Raw genomic sequence first — 20,377 nt, forward strand, 5'->3', positions numbered from 1 at the left:
CCTGGCCCTGGCGGTCCTGAGGGGCAGTCTGTTTGGTGGCAGCTTGGGCCCCATCTTCCTAGACACTGTGCAATGTACAGGCAACGAGAGAAGCCTGGGGCGGTGCCACCACCTCGCCCTGTCGGTCCATAACTATAGACACCACGAAGAGGCTGGGGCCATCTGCTCAGGTCCCTGAACTCTCCCTCAACCCGGCTTCCCACCCTAAGCAGCAGAGCTGGACCTGCCAGGAGGCCAACCCCAAAAGCCTCCTTGGGCTTCCAGGTCATGAAAACAGCTGGTCCCATCTGCCTGGAATTTTCCCAATTGTAGCGCTGGAAGTCCCCTGTCCCGGGAAGCCCCTCAGATTCGGCTAACCCAGGACACTGTTCGCACTAGTCTCAGGTGTGTCGGATATCACAGCCTGTTCCCCTGCTCCAAGGAGAGCAGAGATCCTCGGAGCAAAACCTGTGCCTGGGAAGGGGGAAGTTGCGCCCCTGCTCGGGACGGTTTTTAATTTCCAGGAATGATTTTCTGATGTGTGTCAATCCCATAAATTTCTCATGAAGCTATTTCTCAGAGAGAGCTCCATATGAACGCTCTCCTGATTTGCTGTTGCCCGACTAGGGCTTTTCTTACCATTAGGGACAATTTTTATTTCAAAAAAGCTGAATGAACACTTAAAAACCCTGTTTGATTACCTTCTCCTACTAAATGATACATGCAGCAAACATCTGTGACCCCCACGCCATGGCCCAGAGCCACGCCCTTCTCAGAGGGTGGGGGGAGACAAGGTCCCCAGGCAGGTGAAGAAGCAGACAAGGTGAGGATCCTTCTCGCCTCCCGTGTCATTGGGTAGTTCTTTCCGTCCGCAGAGGGAGCCTTTGGTGCTCCAAACACGTCTTGGTATCTCTCTATGAGACTCAGAGTCAAAATGCCATCAGACACTCATGTGTCCTATTTGTGTTAGCTTCAGGTCTAAGTGGCTATGGATGGCTCCTCCCTGGAAAAGCTCAGCTAGAGCCTTCGGATTAGTGTCCATACGCCAGGGTCTCACCAACGGGGGGAAAGGTGGTGGTAGAAATCCAGTCGCCTCTGCCAGTCCGTTCTGAACTGGCAACTGGCACAGATGTGGGTTCACACACCCACTCAGCTGGTGTGTCTGCTATCGTTTTGCAACTATGCACTGCGCTAATGTTAAGTGCCTTGGGTTTTCTCTTCCAGCTGCAGAAGCTGTCCCAGAACCCACAGAAACAAATCCTACAGCCGGTAATCCTTCTATTGCTTCTTTCAGGGCTTGCTAGTATTGACTCTTTCTAGTGGATTCCCTGAGGCTACAACCAGGAATGTCAACCACCAGAGGGTTCGGGCCCAACACTGTGGAAGAGGTTGCAAGCAGGGCTGGCTCTCGGTCTAGTCTCTGCTTCTAAAATTTATCTGTGAATCTGGTGTACCCGAACCAGTGTATAAGTTTTGACTAAAGAAAATAATGAAAAGTTGACTTTGACCTATTTCCATGCTGTTGCTTAGCAATTTAATGACCCAGTTCTAAAATTAGTATCTATCCTTACCCTTGCAATTATCCTATTTCTTTTTTTTAAGATATTATTTATTTATTTGACAGACAGAGATCACAAGTAGGCAGAGAGGCAGGCAGAGAGGTGGGGAGGAAGCAGGTTCCCCGCTGAGCAGAGAGCCCGATGTGGGGCTCCATCCCAGGACCCTGAGATCGTGACCCGAGCTGAAGGCAGTGGCTTAACCCACTGAGCCACCCAGGTGTCCCCAATTATCCTATTTCAAAGGAACAAGTATCTGAAATCAGAGCTAGCCCAGAAAAACCAGTCATTGCATTTGTGAGCAATAATGTAACTTTTCCCTGTGAGACTTGGGAAAAGGAAGCAAGAGATGGTAGAGTAGTGGACTTCAGGGTTGGCTAGGGTAAAAATTGCAGAAAAGTCCTATTAGAAATTACTTGCCAGAAGAGCTAATCCCATTCCAGTAACAACCTGAGTCTTGCCCAGACTTACCCACCATCAGGTTGGCGGATGGGAGGAGCCATTGTGAAGATACACCACAGTGGCACATGGGTGACCATGTGGGATGACCTCTGGCCACCGATGCAACCGATGTCATGTGTTGGCAGCCAGACTGTGAGGAGGGCATCGGAGCCCTGGGGAATGGCCACTCCATGGAGGGTGTGGGGGGCGTCCTCCTGGACAATGTGCAGGGCCGGGCAATGAGGCCACAGTAGGCCAGTGCTGGCACTGGGCTTGCCATGCGGCCACCATGGATGCCGGAGTCCTTGGTTCAGGCACTCACTCTTGACTTTCTCTTGACATTGCCGGAGCCACGGACCTGGGGGTAGGCAAGAGGGATGTGGAAATGAATATGCAGAAGCTCAGGTCCCCTTGGGGTCCTCCAGGCACCTGTTATGGTCCATTCTGGTTCCCAGAAGCCTCTGGGTCCTTCTTAGCCTCTCTTAATCTGCTAATTTACCCAACGTTTGAACCTACACTCATGGGTTCACTTTGGAGCCCTCAGTCTCTGCCCTCTTCAAAGATTTACCAGATTCCCTGTTATCCACCCACTGGGGTAACTGCTCTTCCTAGTCTTTGGCTTAAAATTATGTTTTGAGCCTGAAAGCTGCCTTTCTGGTGCTGCTTTGGGAGTTCCGTGAACAAAACCCAGTCCCTCCCACTTGGGCCCTTTGTGAAAGCATCGCCTATTTCCAGGTGGCCCCTGGTTTGAGATGGTTTCCCTTCCTCTTTTTTTTTTTTCAATTCAGCCCATGTACGCATTATTTCAGGCTGCCAAGCCAGTATGACTACAAAAGCAAATCAGATGAAATGAAAATACCCACTGCCCAGGTACTCTTAATTTTGTAGAGTAAAGACAAGAATAATGGGATTCAGCGAATGCATCCATTTACTTAACAAATAATTCCCGAGCTCTTTCCCTGCGCCAGGTGCAACTCTATGGGAAGACACAGAAGTGAGCATCGCAGGTGACTATCCTGCCCTCATCAGGCTTCCTTACCAGGGCGAGGGGTCAGGATGCCTTAGGTGTTTCAGCCATAGTAGGTCACTCACAATAGTGACATTGAATCTGATTACATTGAGGAACCACTCTCCTTTCCTATTCAGACATTGGTGCTATGGTATCAACTAGGTAGGTCACTGAAAATGAGCAAATCAGTGCTGGAAACCTAAGGTCAGAATTGGGAAGGTTTCTATACTCTGCAACCCCAGGAAATCTTTGCTCTGCACAGCATCAGAGAAACAGCCTTTCTGACCCACGCGGGGTGATTACACCATCCTCACGACCAAAGATGCTTCTCGCCTCCACCTTCACGCAGCCCTAGCTCCCATTCAGTCTCATCCAAGAGGCTTTTCTTATTTGTAATTTCACATTTCAGAAGTCATTTTTGTGTCTAATTTTAGTACATCTGAGGCATAAATGTTTCAAGTAAAAAGGTAGCTTCTAAATTTTCTGCTGGTGGGTGGGATTTTTGTTTGGATTTTCTCTTACTTTGGTTTTGGTTTTGCTTTACAGTTTCAGCACAAGCCGCAGAAATGACCACTTCGCCTGGTAATTTTATTTTCATTCTTGCTTTATAGAAATCATAGATGGCCAGATGGTCCTGCTTATGGTTAGGGTTAAAGTTTATCCATCACCAGAAACTAAATATTGAGCTCATATCAAACTAATATAAGGTGCTCACATATTCATTGAATGCTTAGTAACTTGGGCAGATACAGCTTACATCCCTTCTGTATGGAGGACATCACTTGCCCAGTGTGTGCTCTTGGCCCTTGGTGCACCTGCAGGTCTCTGAGATCATATTATAGTGACATGAGACTCCTTCAGATTCACACATTTGGGAATTCAATGAGTTCCTTTTTTGAACAGCACAGGACTTCGGGCATCATGGGCAAATTTATCCCTGTAATCTGCATTTTCAGAAAATAATAGAGTACCACATCTCCCGTGTATGTTTCACAATACAGTACACCAACCCAGTCATATGCAAATTTTAAAAAATAATATAAATAACTAAATAAGTCAGGGGAATATCATATCCTTCTCTTGAAGATTCTGTCTGTTAGCCCATTAACATCTCTGACAAGTCCTGCAGTAAAGGATCTTTTTAACACTTGTTTTGACCCAGGGTTTCTCAAAATTCTTTGACCACTGAAACCTTCCGAGTAGAAATACAGCATCACAGAATTTGGAGCTCAAGAATCTTGGCTTATGTTCTGGCTCTAGCCTTTACCAACTGGGTGACAGTGGGCAAGTGCCCTTACCACCCAGAGCCTCCTTTCTTCATCTGTAGAACAGGAAGAGGAAGCTTGTCCTGGAGATTGGGTGGCACACACCAGTGCAAGCACACACACCAGTGCAAGCACACTCACCAGTGCAAGTGCACACACCAGTGCGGGCACACACACCAGTGCAAGCACACACCAGTACAAGCACACTCCAGTGCAAGTGTACAGTGACGGGAGCCTGACAGTCACACTACAAAGGGATGTGTGTGCTGCTCTTGGCTGAGTATCTGGCTCTCTAGTTTAAGCAACACATGTGTCTTTTTGTGAACTTCCCTCTTGGGGACTTTGGGGATCATCCTAGAGCTTGAGTTAATCAATATATGGCTAAGTAAGTGGGAGACATGCCATCTCAGAACAAATCAATTCAAGTCAAGTTTTCTCCAACGGAAAATGCTCATGAAAGTAGTTCTTGGTCCATGTTTCCAAAAATCTCAGAACCCTCTGCCAGGCTCCGGAGAAACCGACCTCTAAGGAAATCAGATAATGAAACCTATTTGTCTCTTTGTGGTTGGGTTTGTGAGAATCCGCTGCCAGCGCTCTCAGGCAAGGTCAAGTTCAATATGGCAGCATCACCGTATAACGTTTTTTTCAAGATTTGGAAGAAACCTCAGAGACTGTTCAGACCTGAAATCACAAACAGGCAGCCCATTGAATAAGTTTGGACATGGGGGCAGTTTTGATTCAGATGAAAGAGTTTTGCCAATCAATGTTTAATTTTCTTTTAATACCACATTTTACAAATGAGTGATTTCATATAAAAGTCCAGATTTCAAGCTCTTTTGGAGAACCCACAGAATAGGAAATGCTAGAATGAATTTTGTCAAGACACCAATTGTCCGGGGTTGAGCAGGCAGGGGACCCTTTACATGGGCAGTGCTATCTGGTTTCTTCCTGGCCTGTGCCCATTATTTCTGGGGCTAGCAGCATCTCCGCATGAATGCTTGATACCTCCCAAACTTCAGTGTTCAAATAAATCACCTGGAGATCTTTTTACTTTTTTTAAGATTGATCGATCGATTGATTTTAGAGGAAGAGAGAGCAGAGAACATGAGTGGGAGGGGCAGAGGGAGAGGAAGAGAGGATTTCAAGCAGACTTCCTCCTGAGTGCAGAGCCCAGCCCAGGGCTCCATCTCATGACCTTGAGATCATGACCTGGGCCGAAACCAAGAGTCAAACATTTAACCTTTTAACTGACTGAGCCACCCAGACACCCAGCCTGGAGATCTTTTGAAATGCAGGCTCTGATTCCATTGTTCTGGGGTGAGTCTTGAGGGTTTGCATTTCTAACAAGGTGATACAGATGCTGCTGGTCCATGGATGGGCCATTCAGATGCAGCAGAGGAAGCTGAGAGATGCAATGGGACGTGTCCACAGCCACACACCTGGTTACACAAAAAGCAGAGACTCCAACCCAGGTCTCTTGGATCCCAGACCCAAATACCATCTTCCTCATTATTTATTTCCCTTAGCTTAATGATACAGAGAATAGGAAAATCAAATAGGAACGGAGCATAATCAAATATGAACACAGCTGAGGCAGAATTTGTAAACAGCATGATTTTTTTAAAAAAATACTATTTACCAATAAACTGGGTGGACAAGGATGGTATTTAATTAAAATTTCCTTGAATTACGCTTGCTTTGACAGTTCCTGATTCCACTGCTGCCACAGATTTGGTCCTTGGAACTGGTAACAATTCTTCTGCTGATTTGTCCTCTTCCCGCCTTTCAGGGATATTGCTGTGTTGAAATTCTACCTAGATAGTACACTTTTACTATTTGTCCAGGGTGGCTTGGCTGAGTTAATCTCTTGAAAAATAGACTATAATCCAGAAATAGACACAGAGGGCCTCTACACAGCCAAGTTTAGGTCCCAACATTCAAGCTCACATGAGAGTATCCACAGAGCCTGTGGTTCTCCCTTCCTACACACACATGGTGTCCCCACTGTGTATTATGAAAGACAACAAACCAGGGAGGGATACGGGGACAGGGAGGTAGAAGAGCTACTCATAGAACAGCCACAGTGGCAATAGCAGGAAATGCTAACAGATTGTCTGACAGCCATAGAAGTGTTCCAAAACCCAGTAAACATCACCAGACTCTCTAAATGTTACGATATGGACCCCAAATGCCTACTAACCTCAACATCCCTTGAGGTACCCCAGTATGACAGCCCTGAGCCACAATGATTTCTTCCCCAGGAGCCTCAGTCATGCAGGTTGGACTATGTCTTCTGCTTAAAAGGACAGGACAGGGAAATGTGCTCCATTTCAGGAAAGTTTTCATTTATAATGGTTCATGTTTTGCTTTGGGTGCCTCTACTTTTATTCAGGAGGTTGGGAAGTAACTCGTCCTCACACTTGAATTTTTCCAACAACAAAACCAGGTAGATGAGATCATAGGAAAGGCAGAATTGTGTAGAACTGGAAAATGCATAAAAACTTTCTGATCCATTGATTTTCCTGTTTGTGTTTCCTGTTTAGGCATAATGTCTACTTTAGCGGAAGTGACTTCTTCACCTGGTAATACCCTCTGCCCACTGCAAATATAGACAGATGGGTCAGCAAGACTGCCTGTGCCATGTCAACCAGGACAGCTTAGGAGGGGGGGAGTGCGGAGAGTGTCAGGTTGTCACTGTCTTTGAGCAGAGTGCCCGGTCTGGGCCAAGCCCTGTGACAGGCCCAAGGTGGTGGTGTTGCCTCTCATGAAGATAGATATGGGAACTCGCTGGCAGGTGAGATCACCTGTCATAGGTTCTCAGAGCATCACATATCTCCCCTTCATAGCACTGGTCACAGCTGCCTTTGACAGAGTAGGAGCCCTGTCTTGATTTCTTTGTTGTTTGACTCCAGTATCTAGCACAGTGTCTGCCATAGAAGGAAGGGATGAATCAAAATCCATTGTTAAATAAATGAAGTCCTTGATTCCTATGCTCCAGGGACAGAGAGAAGAAAACAGGTTAACTGTAAAACAATTATTTTGCCATTTGGCAGGTTTTGATCAATTGTCTTTTCTCATTTCCAGAATCTTCTACTATTACTGTAACCACCTCAACAGGTAATTTTGGTGTTATTGTGGGTTCTATTCATCTTACTTGCTATAAATTATCATGTTGGTTTTCCAGGGAGCTCATTTCACAATTGTTTCTGTCCTGATCAAATTATTTTATTCTTTAGACTTTAAATATGTTTCTATTGACCTGACTCACATAGGCCACCTCTGTACCCTGATGGGGAATGAGTTCCAGGAAGCCCAGCTAAATATGTGGGCCAAGGGAAAAATTAGTTTAGCCAATTCCCAAACTCAAAAATAAGTCATTCACTGGATAGACTGTTGATCTAACATCAGCTGCCCATGGTGGGAGTTCCTCCTGGAAACCAGTCTTGGCATGGGTGTTGGCAGGATGGTGGAGAGCCAAACCACGGCTTTGACTGATCCTCCTTAGACATTCGTTCAGCATTTGGTGAGGATGGTCATGTGCCAGGCTCTGTGCCAAGGTATTGAGAGATGCAGAGTTGACCATGGTAACAAGTAACTTTTGTCTTATACGATAATCTTGAGTGATGCTGGTTGCAATGATATCTGAGGAGTTCCTAATGTGACTTAGGGGTGAACAATTTTACAAATAGAGTGTTAGAGGTTTATTTGTGGGGAGGACAATAAAGAGGGTGCTCTCCCCTACTCTAGGTGCTAAAGCAATTAAGTAAGACATCAGAGTCAAGACCAAAATATGGCCCATACTCCTGAGAAGGCTTGGATGGAGGGCAATCCTTAGTACAAGAGGCAAATGGACCTGCCATCCCCTCCTTACCCTCAGTCTGGGTCTTGGGACAGTCCAAGAGCTCACCCTTTCCTGTGTCACTGCCTTCCAACCATTCAAGGAGAAGAGGGAGGACCAGGTGTAGGAATCCCTCCAATTACAGAATCTCTGTTAGATAAACACATATTGGGAGAAACTTGGACCAAGTGTTGTTGCCCTCTAAGTAGGTAATGTTCACCTTCTCCAAGGGGAGAAGTAAAGGGTGGGCAAGAGGAATGGAAACCCAAGAACTGGAGAGGTGGCCTGGAGGCAGTGGAGGATCTAGGGATCCCCCTGTCTGGAAAGCCGGAAGACAAGCCAGGCCAGTTATACTGATCTAGGATGGCCACCTTTATGTCTCTTGTATTTAGCAACACGTAGACCTGATATGGCTGTCTTATTGTTGCTTTATTTTTGTTCTCCTGTAGATTTAGTAGCAACCACTGTGACCTCCACACCAGGTAAGACACTGTCTCCTGCCCTATTAAGTGCCTCTTCTTGGACTTCCATTCTTCAGTCTAGGCTGTTCCATGGAAAGCTTATCCCCAGCCCAGCCTCAGTAAGAACAAACTCCCAAGTGTCCTCTCCTCTTGGCTGGTTTTTAGGTCTTCTCTTCTCTTTTTTACAGATACATCTTCATCCTCAGCAGAAGTGACCTCTCCCTCTGGTAAAATCTCTCTTGTCGTGTGGTTTAAATCATGAGACCAGCTTCTCACTTGCCATATTCGATTTTGAAAATGAGCCCACATAATGACCATGTTGACCACAAAGTAGACTGAATGAAAAGACACACTGAAGAGTCCTTTCTCCCATTTTTAAGTGTCCTATTTTCTCTGTCCCTATACAGATGTATCTTCAACTTCAGCAGAAGTGGACACACCCTCTGGTAATGTTTTCTGTCTGTCACATTTCTTAAGTTAAATATGATCAACTCTCCCTCTTTCTGTTGGACAAATGAACATAGGTAGTGAATATTTTGTCTGTGGCAGAAGCTCTGATATATAAACAGAAGTCCCAGCATACTTTTCATAGAAATGAAGCTTCATGTTCTCTTCATCCATCCATAGTCACAAAAGTGGTCCCTCTGCTAGGACATTCCCTCAGCTTGTTGGCTTGGTCCTAATCAGATGTGCTTCTGGGAGGCAAAGGCAGGGCCCCCCACCTCCACTAGCCTGGTGATCTGTGTTAGGTTACAGGTGGTGCTTTGACCCATCCCACACACCAAAATGCAAGAGAACTAGATTGTGATAGTGTTGGTTCTACCCATGTGCAATTCCATCTTCTACCACACTGTTGTTCAACCCAAAACTTTCCATTGTCTTTTCACTGATATTTGAGTTTGAGTCTTCTTTGTTTGCAGATACAACTCCCACTCCAGGAGAAAAGGCCTCTTCACCAGGTAGGGTCTCTACTTTCTGCAGTAGCCCTGGTGAGTGACTTTCTGAGAAACCACAGCCCAGCAGGAGCGGACACAACTCAGAGAAAACACACTCTTAATTTCCCCAAGAGCGGTCAGGAGAGAGGAGAGGGAGGTCTGGTTGGTTCCAGGCCACTGGAACCCACAGTGGTTATGATTCTGAACACAGTGGAGGCAGGTGCAGGGACAGGATGAGTAGGATAAAATAGCATTAAGCATCAATCCTGGATGACACGTTAGAGATGGCCCATGGCAACAATTCTCAAATGTTCATGTACAAGTGAATGGCCTGGAGAACTTGGTAAAATGCAGTTTGGGATTTCATGGCTCCAGATGGAGGCTGGATTCTGCATTTCTCACAGGCTCCCAGGTGATGCTTATCCTGCTGGTCACAGGCCACATTCGAGGAGTAAAATGCTGAACCACTCCCCTTGTTTTGGAGGAAAATGAGGCCCAGAGGAGGAGGAAACTTGCCACTGTTTTAACTCAGGCAGCCATAACTAAGTATCACAGACCATGTGGCTTAAACAGCAGAAATTTATTTTCCACAGTCCTGGAGACTAAAAGTCTAAGATGAAGGTGACAGCAGAGAATGACTGCCATGCCCACATTTTATGCTCCTGAAAAGCAGAGTGCTGTAGAAAGGGTGCATGTTCTGGAGTGTCCCAGGTCAGAACTGAAGATGTCCTGGGCATGTTTACAAGCTCTCTGAGTCTCGATTTCCTCATCTCTAACATACAGACAGTACTTCCCGGGAACAGCTGCTGTAGGGATTCGAGAAGGAAATTATAGGACACAGTATGGACGCTCAAAATGGGAATGGTTTGTCTCTCTGGCAAAGTGCCAACTTCTCATATACTGTTTTACTCCTGGATGTGTACGTCCACACGATAAATAAGCAGGGTGGGTTCTGTTCTATGCAGCTTATGGGTCAGACTTATTTTCATAAACTTGGAGTGTACAGTGTGAAATTTCAATGACATGCGATGTTAATGCTTTCTTTGAACTAGAAAAAAATTTTTTCTCTCTTTTTTTTGGCAGCCGTAAATCTGATTTCAACAAAAGTGACACCATCACCTGGTAAAGATCATATGCCTGTTGCTAGATTAACCCTTAGTTGTATAGTAATTTATACAACCGCACTCTATCCTAAAATTCACTGTCACTTTTTTGCTTCCCTCTGTGTATTTCACATGGAAGTACACCTCTCAGATATGATCTTTCTCTTACCTAAAAATGTTTCTGAGAAATCTGATTGGTTTGCTTCATTTAATTGTCCTGATCAATTATTTTATTCTTTAGAGTTTTAAAATACATTTATATTGACCTGACTCACATAGGCCACCCCAATAAATATTTTTCCTACAATATCTAACACTTTCATACTCTTCCTATAAAAATTCTGTATATTTGAAAGGCTTCTTTTCTGACCACTTATCAAATCATTTTCTTTTTGTAGAATAGCAGGACACACCACTTGTTACATTTCGATAAGAAAATAAAACTTAGTGGGCAGCATTTCTGCACCTAAACCCATGCAGAAACTCAAACAAAACGACTAGTGCCTAAACCTTGAGAAAATGTGTGGCTCCTTTTCAGGTTTGACTATAAATATCTGACTTTGATGATATGTACTTTTTAAGCTTGGCCTTTCTTTCTTACAGTTACAATTTCAATTGGCGAAGACATGACCCCTTTACCTGGTAATTCGCTTTTGTTCTCAGCACTTAAATGATCAAATCATTATTAATAAAGGGTTGTATTTTTTTTTTCAAAGTTGCTACTCTCTACAGAACACCCTTATGAGCTAATAAGTAGATATGTGCAGACACAGATGTGCATGTACACACACACACACACCCCTTTGGGGGTCAGAAGCCCCACATTCACTTCCTGGGACCTTGCAGAAAAGATATTTGCCTTTATTCGTAGTTCAGGCAAGCATGGTTATCTTGCTCCAAAATCACAAGCAACAAATTAAATGAGGAGCAAACAATTATCCTAAACCAGGATACCATAACCCACCGCCAGTGGCATTTATTAGCTATCACGAAACATCTTCTGTGGGCCAAGGAAAGCAGGAAGGTTGGAAAACAGTCACCAGCAACCACTTTATATGAAGACAAATCATTTTACACACATCTACAGGTGTGGCACCGCCAACATAATATAGATTTTTAAAATTATTTTTACTTTTTAAATCCCATTTTGAAGTACATTTATATACAATGAATTGCACACATCTATGAGATTTTTCTAATGCATCCACCTATGCGACCACCACAATCAAGACACAGAGCATTCCCATCACCCTGAAAAGTTCCTTTGCCTCCCTTTGCAGTAAATCCCCCAGGCAACCACTGGTCTGCTTTCGGTCCCTGTAGATTAGCTTTGTGTTTCTAGAATCTCATATAAATGGAATCAAATAATAAGTGCTCTTTTGTGTCTGACTTCTCTTGCTTAACAAATTGTTTCTGAGATTTGTCCAGATGGTTCCTATGGGTACTTTGTTCCTTTTTATTGCTTATTAATATTCCATTGGGTAGATATTCTGCAATTTATCCCCTCTCCTGCGGGTAGACAGGTCGGTGCTCCCCAGTTTTTTTCCTCCGGTGGAGAATTCTGCTGTGTGCAAATCTTTCAGTGCACATTTTCATTTATCTCCAGCAAACACCTAGAAGTGGAAAAGCTGGCTCACAGAAGACACATTTTACAGCTCCAATGTTGGCTTTTATTCATCAAGAGTAAAAGAAATTTCATGAGATAGATTTTGTTCACTAAGTCAAGCCAGTGACTCAACAATTCTACTCCAAAGATGGGAGGATTTTGCAGTTTTGTTTTCTTTCTTTCTAGTATTTTTAATGATTAAATTCTTAGGTATCTGGGCAACTAGGGTGACAATACCCTCCGTTCTTTGAGGGCTTTGCTTAATGTAGGTTTGGCTTTTTATGAGACAGGGAGTGCCATGCGGTGGGGGGAGGAAGAGAGACAGAGAGCGAGGGCAGCACCAACAGACATGGTGGGTCTCATCGCAGTGTCATTTCTTCCAGGGCAAACAATGCACCACGCGGAGGTGCACGGTAGCGGAGGTTGACTGTGGCGCCTGTCACCGCTGTCCCCTGACTTGCTTTCTCTCCTCCCGCAGACCTGCCCCTGCGCTTGGCGGATGGGCGCAGCCGCTGCGAGGGCCGGGTTGAGATCCGCCACGAGGGCGTGTGGGGCACAGTGTGCGACGACCACTGGGACATCAGGGATGCTCGTGTCGTGTGCCGGCTGCTGGGTTGCGGCCGAGCTCTCGCAGCCCCAGGGCGCGGTCGCTTCGGCCTGGGCTCGGGCCCCATCCTGCTGGACGACATGCGCTGCTCGGGCACCGAAGACGCACTGGACTACTGCGGCCACTCCGGCTGGGCGCAGCACAACTGCCGGCACCAGGAGGACGCGGGCGTGATCTGCGCAGGTGTGTCCCGGGGGACTGTGCCTCTTCCTCTGCCCGTGCTCTGAAGGTCAAGGGACTGCGTGTTGGCCAAGACGCCAGCTGCTAGGGTAGCAAGGGCGTATTTGTCACACAACTGCTGTGCTGAATATTTTCATGGCACAGCCTTGTGGTTTTATTCATCACTTTTGTCGAATTCCAATTCAGGGCTGTATTTGTTCTGAAATAGGGCTACAAGATTATGAGGTCAAAGGAAGAAGCGGCCGTATAATGCAATGATTAAGGACACAGAACTTGAGGCTGTCAGACCACAAAGACCCTTATTCAATTTCTGACAGGGTCATCAAGGGCACAATCTTAAGTGGACACCCTTGACCCCGCCCTCAGAAGTCAGAACCCCACAGTACCTTGGGCTGCCTTTGTGTCCCTTTCATCCAAGATGTGGCCTATCCCTCTCCTGGAGGACTTTTTATTACCACCCGATACCCATCTTGGCGTTTGACCTCCAGAGGTCGGCCCTCTTCTCTGTGGAGTAGTACTGTCTTATATTTGTCCTAAATTTACCCAGGTAAACCTCAAAAAGTCGCAGAATTCTAAGATTTGATGAACAAGTCCAAGCTCCTTTGTCTGTTTCATACTTAGTTTTTCACGGGCAAACAAAGGAATCACTCCCAATGCTTTTATCCTTGTGGGGGAGGTACTCTTGCCCTTCATAGGATTGATCATGACTAGAAAAATCATCAGAGTCCCCTAGACAAACCATCCCGCAGACAGCCTTATGAGCAAGTCAGCCTGGGGCCCTGGGATCCTTATCTCCCAGGCCCTCACTTTCACTGTGTGTATTCTCAGTTCCAACCTTTCCTTTTGCTATCAGCAGGCCCACTGGAAAGGGTAATTCGTTTTCCACTCTTGGATTATATGCCAAGGGGTTTCCTTTTCATCTGGGTATAGCCGCTAAAGGACCCGAGGTCTGGGGCCAACGGTATCTGAAGGGGTTGAGTGAATGTGGCCAGCCACGCTTCCTGAGCTGAGCCCCGGCCCTGGGTTGCTGTCCTGCCTTCCTTCTGAGCTGGAGAGGCCTTTGAGAGCCACAGACTGCCTGTGTCCCAGGCTGAGATCCCAAGCATGCCATGAGCATGGAAAGGGACATCTGCCAGATTCCTTCAAACGATGGTGTTTAGCACCTGCAAAGCCTGAATTGACTATTCTCTTGCTCTAACAAATGTCAGCATTGACGACACCAGTATTGTCAACACTGCACCCGCACAGAAATCCCTTTCTCGACTCCATGAGGAGGCCTCAGGCCCTCTTTCCCTCCCCATCGACCTGAAGTATGTTCAAGCCACTGTACTCCAGCTGCCATAGCTAAATCCAACGAGCCCATTTCCCGCACTGCCGTTCTGCTGCTGGCCACGGCCTCCTCCTCCAGGTCAGGGTGTCAGCACAGCTGACCTTGGCTTCTCACCCATCTCCCCTCACTAGGTCCGGCTGCCTCTGCTGTACCCAAGGACAAGGGTAAGCCCTCCCCTCCAGGCTGCGGGAAGTGGGAATGGAGAGAGCAGGTGTCCCGTGGAGAAAGAATGTGCTTTCCTGCGCCTCCACGGAGACCTCTGGCATCTCCAGCCACTTGTGGGCCTTAGGAGTTTGGGGAAGAAGCCTCTTCACACACACACTCCCTCCTGCTTTGCTGACACTCTTTTCCCAAAACATCTCTCATACAAAGTCTCGGATAGGTGTGCGCTCAACCTCGGGGGTCCTCAACATGGGAAGTGGGTTGTCCTTTAAATCGTTAGACAAGGCTCTGACTCAGACCGCAGGACACGTGCCGTGGGTAGGACTCCCAGGATCTGGTGTGACTTGGAGAATGAGGACATAAATTCAGTGAGAGTCAAGTCAAGGGTAGGGGGTGATGAGAGCTGAAGCAGCCCCCACCGGAGGCACCGCCCATGCTTTGTAAAGCAAGCGCACACCCGCATGCCCCTGCACGGCCGCTGGGCCAGACTGTCTTTGTGCGTTTCTTCCCGCGCTCCTGCAGCCCAGCTCTCCTGCCTGCCTCATCTCTTCCGAGTCGCCATTGACCGAGGCTATCTCCGGAGGCTGGGCTACTCCTCTTGGGACATCCACTTAAATGATGAGCTGTGCCGCCCCCAAGTCACCGGGCGCTACCTGATCTTCAACATCCCCTACGGTCGCTGTGGCACCGTCAGACAGGTAAGAAACTGCCGAGGGGGTGGTGCCCTTCTGCAGACGGAGGCCAAGGAGAGCTACTTGGAAAATTCAACCCCCTGTCCAAAACCTGACAGGGACAGTGGAAAGGCACAGCTGCCAGGACTTTGTTTCCGAGTTTGGTGAGACCTGGAGCACTCAGTAATGTGTCCGAAATTTTCCTTCCTTTTGGGAATTTGGAACACATGCTGAATTTGGAATACTCTGTAATAAGTGCTGAGAGCTGGTGGGTGCCTGGATGGGTAAACATCTGACAGATGGACGGACAATGTTCTCTTAGCTCCAAAGCCAAGCATTTCCCATGACATGCTTCTTTATTCACCTTCAGTGCACACCTCCTCCGGGCAGGCCACGGTGCTGCGCATGGGGGAGAACCAATGATCTGTCCATCTGACTGCTGGGTTCTAACCAGGCAACCAGCTGTATTTCCACACATAGAAAGCATATATCCAGCACAGGAGGGGATAATGAAATGTATATGTTTATTTCCTGTTCCTTAACCACCACCTTATTTCACAGAACAGTGTCATGGAAGTTAAGGAAACAAGTAGACCGAGGATATAGGAGAGTGTCTAACTATGAAATCTTCTTCTTGGTGTATCTAACAATGTAGCACATTCCACAGCAAGATCTCCAGGTTGTTCCTCTCTTCTTCTGTTTCCATATTTAGACGCACACACGAAAACAGCAAACCTTTGGCACTGTTGGAAGTTAATTCATTCAAACAGTCTGCATGGTGCCCAGTGAGCACGCTGACTCCCGACTTCACATTGTATCTATTTGATTATGTAGATCACGGTCATTCTTACCCTTTTTGCCCTGAAATGTCTAGTTTTTACCTCAGAGGTTTCTGCCCCAGGGGCCATGCCAGAAGCCCCCTGGTGTCTGGGAGGCGGGCACCCCAGAAACTTCTGGGCCATCGGAGAGAACCCTGCCGCTGTGTATGGCTCTGGCTGGCCCAGCTCTCACCGCACAGGAGCCAGACGACACAGCAGGTCAGGAACCCCTCTGGGTAATGGCCAGTCCTGGGCTACCCACGGCGAGCACACCTTCACAGAACTCGTGATTTCAGTCAGTGGCTGAACAACCTTCTAGGTGCTGAGGACACAATGGAAAATGGGACTGACGGGGTTCCTGCTCCACAACCCTCACGTTCGAGAAAAGGGAGACAGGCACTGAACAAGCGCACATAAGAGAATCATTTTACAGACGCTCAGAAGACAGCAAAACAAGGAAGGGAACAGGAGATGGTGTGGGGTGGAAGGAAGGCCTCTTGGACTAGGATGGCCAAGGAGCCGAGGCCTGGGGAGGAGTGCAGCTAGGGAGAGGGGAGCGGGAGGAGGGCCCCTGCAGCGGGCAGCCTGTGCCAGCCGCAGCAGCAAGCTTGGAGGGCTCGAGGAGGAGAGGAAGAGACCAGAGACCCTCCGCGCCAGGAAGCGCTGGGTCCCCTGGGAAGGGGCAGGGCCGTGTGGTCAAGGAGTTGAGCTTTCCCTCTAAGCTGTCCATCAGGGCAAGACCTGCTTCAAGGGGCAAGGCAGAAACTTGTTCTAGAGGGGAACAAGAAAAAAATCTGTTTTTCTGGATAAAGCACAGGTATTCGTGTGAGAACGCAGTGTCTTCATTGTATTAAAATTTCATACTGGGAACTGGGAAGGGGCAGGGGAAGGAGTAGGAAAGGAAAGTAAAGGTCTAGAAAGGCAGACCTGGCTGGAGCTGACGGCGGGGGGGGGGGGGGGGGGCAGTCCTCAGAGCTTCCAAGGCAGAGCGTCGAGGATCTGAGTCACACAACCAGGGGCTTCCTTGAACTAGCGTCGCGGGGCAGGCTGAGTCTCTGGGCCGCACACGGGGCCGTGGGGACCCGGCTTCCAGAGACAATGGCACTCTGCACGACAGCCGTCAGCACCCCCTTAGCCCTTCAAGTCACGCTGGATTTGAAGGAGCAAGGCTGAGCCTGAGATGAGCAGGGGCAGGCCCACAGCTCCCAAGGAGCCAGAACAGGTCTGAAGCCAAGAAAAGGGAGGAGCTGGAAGGGAGGAGACGGGCACCAGGGGGCCGTGGTCTGTGCTCTCCTGAGACTACCACAGGCTGACGGGAGGGCAGGTGGGGGAGACTTCAGCAGAGAGAGCACCAAGTAGCCAGCACGGACCTCCTGCCCACCTCACACCAGCACAGCTTGGCCCTCACAGGAGGGAAGAAGGGAGTCTCACGGGAGGCTCCTGGCACGCGCTCTGAACTCCCAGCATCGAGGACATAGCATCACCCCATCCGGGCCTGATATACCACAGACTGTGGGCCTGAGGCCTCCGGCTTCCTGCTCATCGTCGAGCTGGCGCCGAGCAGGGCTGTGAGGGAGAGGCCTCTGCGCCTGCAGAAAGGCGTCTGTCAAGCCCTGGCCAGCAGCTCTCCCCTTTCGTCCTCCCAGGAAGGGCTCGGCTCCCTCAGCTACTCCAACTCCGTCAGAGGCCGAATCCAGGGACACCCCGGCCGAGTCTTCATGAGGCATAGGGTACCTCAGCTCAAGTTCACCTGCAGGGTGGATGGCCCGTCTGCAGCTGAAGTCACTCCTGGGGCTGAGGTCCCCAGGGAGAACGCTGGCTATGACGTGTCCATATCCTTCCTTGAGTTGCCCACGTCCCAGCATGTGAGGAACCTGGGGCCACACTACGCCAGCCCGAAGAAAGCGGTCTTCCTTCAGGCCACACTCCACAGCCCCAACCCCACCCTGAGGCTCTTCGTGGATACCTGCGTGGCTTCTCCAGATCCTCATGACTTTACGACCGTCAAGTACGATTTGATCCGGCGAGGGTAAGGAGAATGGAAAGCCCTCCACGACTGGCTGATCTTCACGTGGCATTCCTTTGGGGGACCTGTGGCTTCTCAGCTGAGCAGAGTCCTTGTTGTCTGGGACCCTGGGGTCCTGTCTCACCCCTTCTTGCCTGTGCCTCCCTTCCCTTTGTGTTTTATGACTTTATTAGCTCACCATTTGTTTGTGGTTCAGGCTCTCAGGGCATCTGGTCTACCTTGATGGGTTGTTGGGTTTTCTCGGCCTAAACTCTTAGAGTGATGAGATTTATTCTGGCTCCTTTAGTTAAACAAAGGATTCACCAAATGAGGACTTCGGGAGGTTGTTTGCCTCTGTAGCTCCTTTGCCCTCTCACAGGAGCAAAACCCTTATTACGGATGGGTGATTGGCAACCAGTACGAAAGGACAAAATTGCATCACTTACTGGTGGTAGCTTTGAAGTGGGGAGAGCCACGGGAGATGCGTCATCGTGGTACCTGTTTCCAAAAGCCAGGGGCGGGGCAAGAAAGCGTGGTGTAGAGGAAGCGTGAGCATATGAAGTGCACAGATGAGGCGTTAAAGTGCACAGAGTCTCTGAACGAGAAAGCTCTTCCCTTTCAATTCTCCTTACAGAGAGATCAAGGAGGGAGGCACAGTTTGGTGCCAGAATATAACAACTAACACTTTATTCTTCTGTCTGCTTTAGGTTCAAATTACTCTTTTTTGGTCTAATTTCCTCCGGTAGAGTCTTAGGTTATTGACTTTAGATCTTTCTTCTTTTCCAATTCATGCATTTGATTTGATCCTCATAAATTGCATATTCAATTTCGCTCAGCTCAAAATGGCATGTAAATTTTTCTTGAGACTTTTTCTTTTACCTCTGGATCAGTTAGAAGTGTGTTGTTTCATTTCCAAATAAGAATTTTCCAACAACCTTTCTGTGACTGAGTTCTAATTCAATTCCACTGTGATCAGACTATGTCTTTGGTGTGATTTCTTTTCTGTGAATTTGCTAAGGTGTGCTGTGTGGTCCAGAAGGTGTCTGTCCCAGGAAATGTTCCGCATGGGCTTGAGAAGGATTGTATTCTGCTGTGGCTGGATGGAGTGTTGTACAGCTGTCAGTTAGTCTAGCTGATCAGTGGTCCTTTCCAGATCATTAGTGTCCTTCCTGATTTTCTGCTGGATGTGTCAGTTCTAGACAGAGGGGTGCGGAGCCTCCAGCCATCACAGTGGGCTTGTAGATTTCTCTTTGCAGTTCCCTTACTTTTTGTCTCAGACATTTTGACATTCTGTTGTTACATGTGTATACATTAAGGATTGTTATATCTTTTCATTTTTTTTTTTTTAATGTTAGTCCCCACACAATACATCATTAGCTTTTGATGTAGTGTTCCATGATTCATTGTTTGCATCTAACACCCAGTGCTCCTTGCAATCTGTGCTCTCCTCAATACCCATCACCGGGCTAACCCATCCCCCCACCCCACCCCGAAACCCTCATTTTGTTTCCCAGAGTCCATAGTCTCTCGTGGTTTGTCTCCCCCTCAGATTCTCCCCCTTCATTTTCCCCTTCCTTCTCCAAATGTCCTCCATGCTATTCCTTATGTTCCACAAACAAGTGAAACCATATAATTGACTTTCTCTGTTTGACTTATTTCACTCAGCATAATCTCCTCCAATCCCATCCATGTTAATACAAAAATGGGGTATTCATCCTTTCTGATGGCTGAATAATATTCCATTGTGTATGTGGACCATATCTTCTTTATCCACTCGTCTGTTGAAGGGTATCTCAGCTCCTTCTGCAGTTTGGCTATTGTGGACATTGCTGCTACATGTGCCCCTTCTTTTCACTACATCTGTATCTTTGGGGTAAATAACCAGTAGTGCAATTGCAGGGTCATGGGGTAGCTCTATTTTGAATTTTTTAAGAAATCTCCACACTGTTTTTCAAAGTGGCTGCACCAACTTGCATTCCCACCAGCAGTGTAAGAGGGTTCCCCTTTCTCCACATCCTCTCCAACACTTGTTTTTTCCTGCCTTGTCAATTTGTGCCATTCTAACTGGTGTAAGGTAGTATCTCAATGTGGTTTTGATTTGAATTTCCCATGATGATGAACATTTTTTTATCTGTTAGCCATTTGTATGTCCTCTTTTGAGAAGTGTCTGTTCATGTCTTCTGACCATTTTTTGACTTTATTATTTGTTTTTTGGGTATTGAGTTTGAGAAGTTCTTTATAGATCTTGGATATCAGCCCTTTATCTGTAGTGTCATTTGCAAATATCTTCTCCCATTCCATGGGCTGCCTCTTTGTTTTGTTGACTGTTTCCTCTGCTGTGCAGAAGCTTTTTATCTTGGTAAAGTACCAAAAGTTCATTTTCACTTTTGTTTTCTTGTGTTTGGAGACAT

General features: G+C 47.4%; 1 protein-coding gene across 1 annotated transcript in view; it reads left to right on the top strand.

Moving 5' to 3' along the window:
• The window catches only part of LOC125084416 (deleted in malignant brain tumors 1 protein-like), a 75,839-nt gene that overhangs the window by 53,330 nt on the left and 2,132 nt on the right, over positions 1–20,377 (top strand). The window contains exons 37-50 of the mRNA XM_047701642.1: positions 1,204–1,248; positions 5,956–5,997; positions 6,794–6,832; positions 7,335–7,367; positions 8,538–8,570; positions 8,738–8,776; positions 8,957–9,000; positions 9,448–9,508; positions 10,568–10,606; positions 11,191–11,229; positions 12,672–12,983; positions 14,442–14,474; positions 14,995–15,170; positions 17,608–17,990. Of these exons, the coding sequence (XP_047557598.1) occupies positions 1,204–1,248; positions 5,956–5,997; positions 6,794–6,832; positions 7,335–7,367; positions 8,538–8,570; positions 8,738–8,776; positions 8,957–9,000; positions 9,448–9,508; positions 10,568–10,606; positions 11,191–11,229; positions 12,672–12,983; positions 14,442–14,474; positions 14,995–15,170; positions 17,608–17,990 (1,318 nt within the window). The remainder of the gene's footprint in view (positions 1–1,203; positions 1,249–5,955; positions 5,998–6,793; positions 6,833–7,334; positions 7,368–8,537; positions 8,571–8,737; positions 8,777–8,956; positions 9,001–9,447; positions 9,509–10,567; positions 10,607–11,190; positions 11,230–12,671; positions 12,984–14,441; positions 14,475–14,994; positions 15,171–17,607; positions 17,991–20,377) is intronic.

The sequence above is a fragment of the Lutra lutra genome, chromosome 14, assembly GCF_902655055.1.
Source record: "Lutra lutra chromosome 14, mLutLut1.2, whole genome shotgun sequence".
Classification (NCBI taxonomy): Eukaryota; Metazoa; Chordata; class Mammalia; order Carnivora; family Mustelidae; genus Lutra; species Lutra lutra.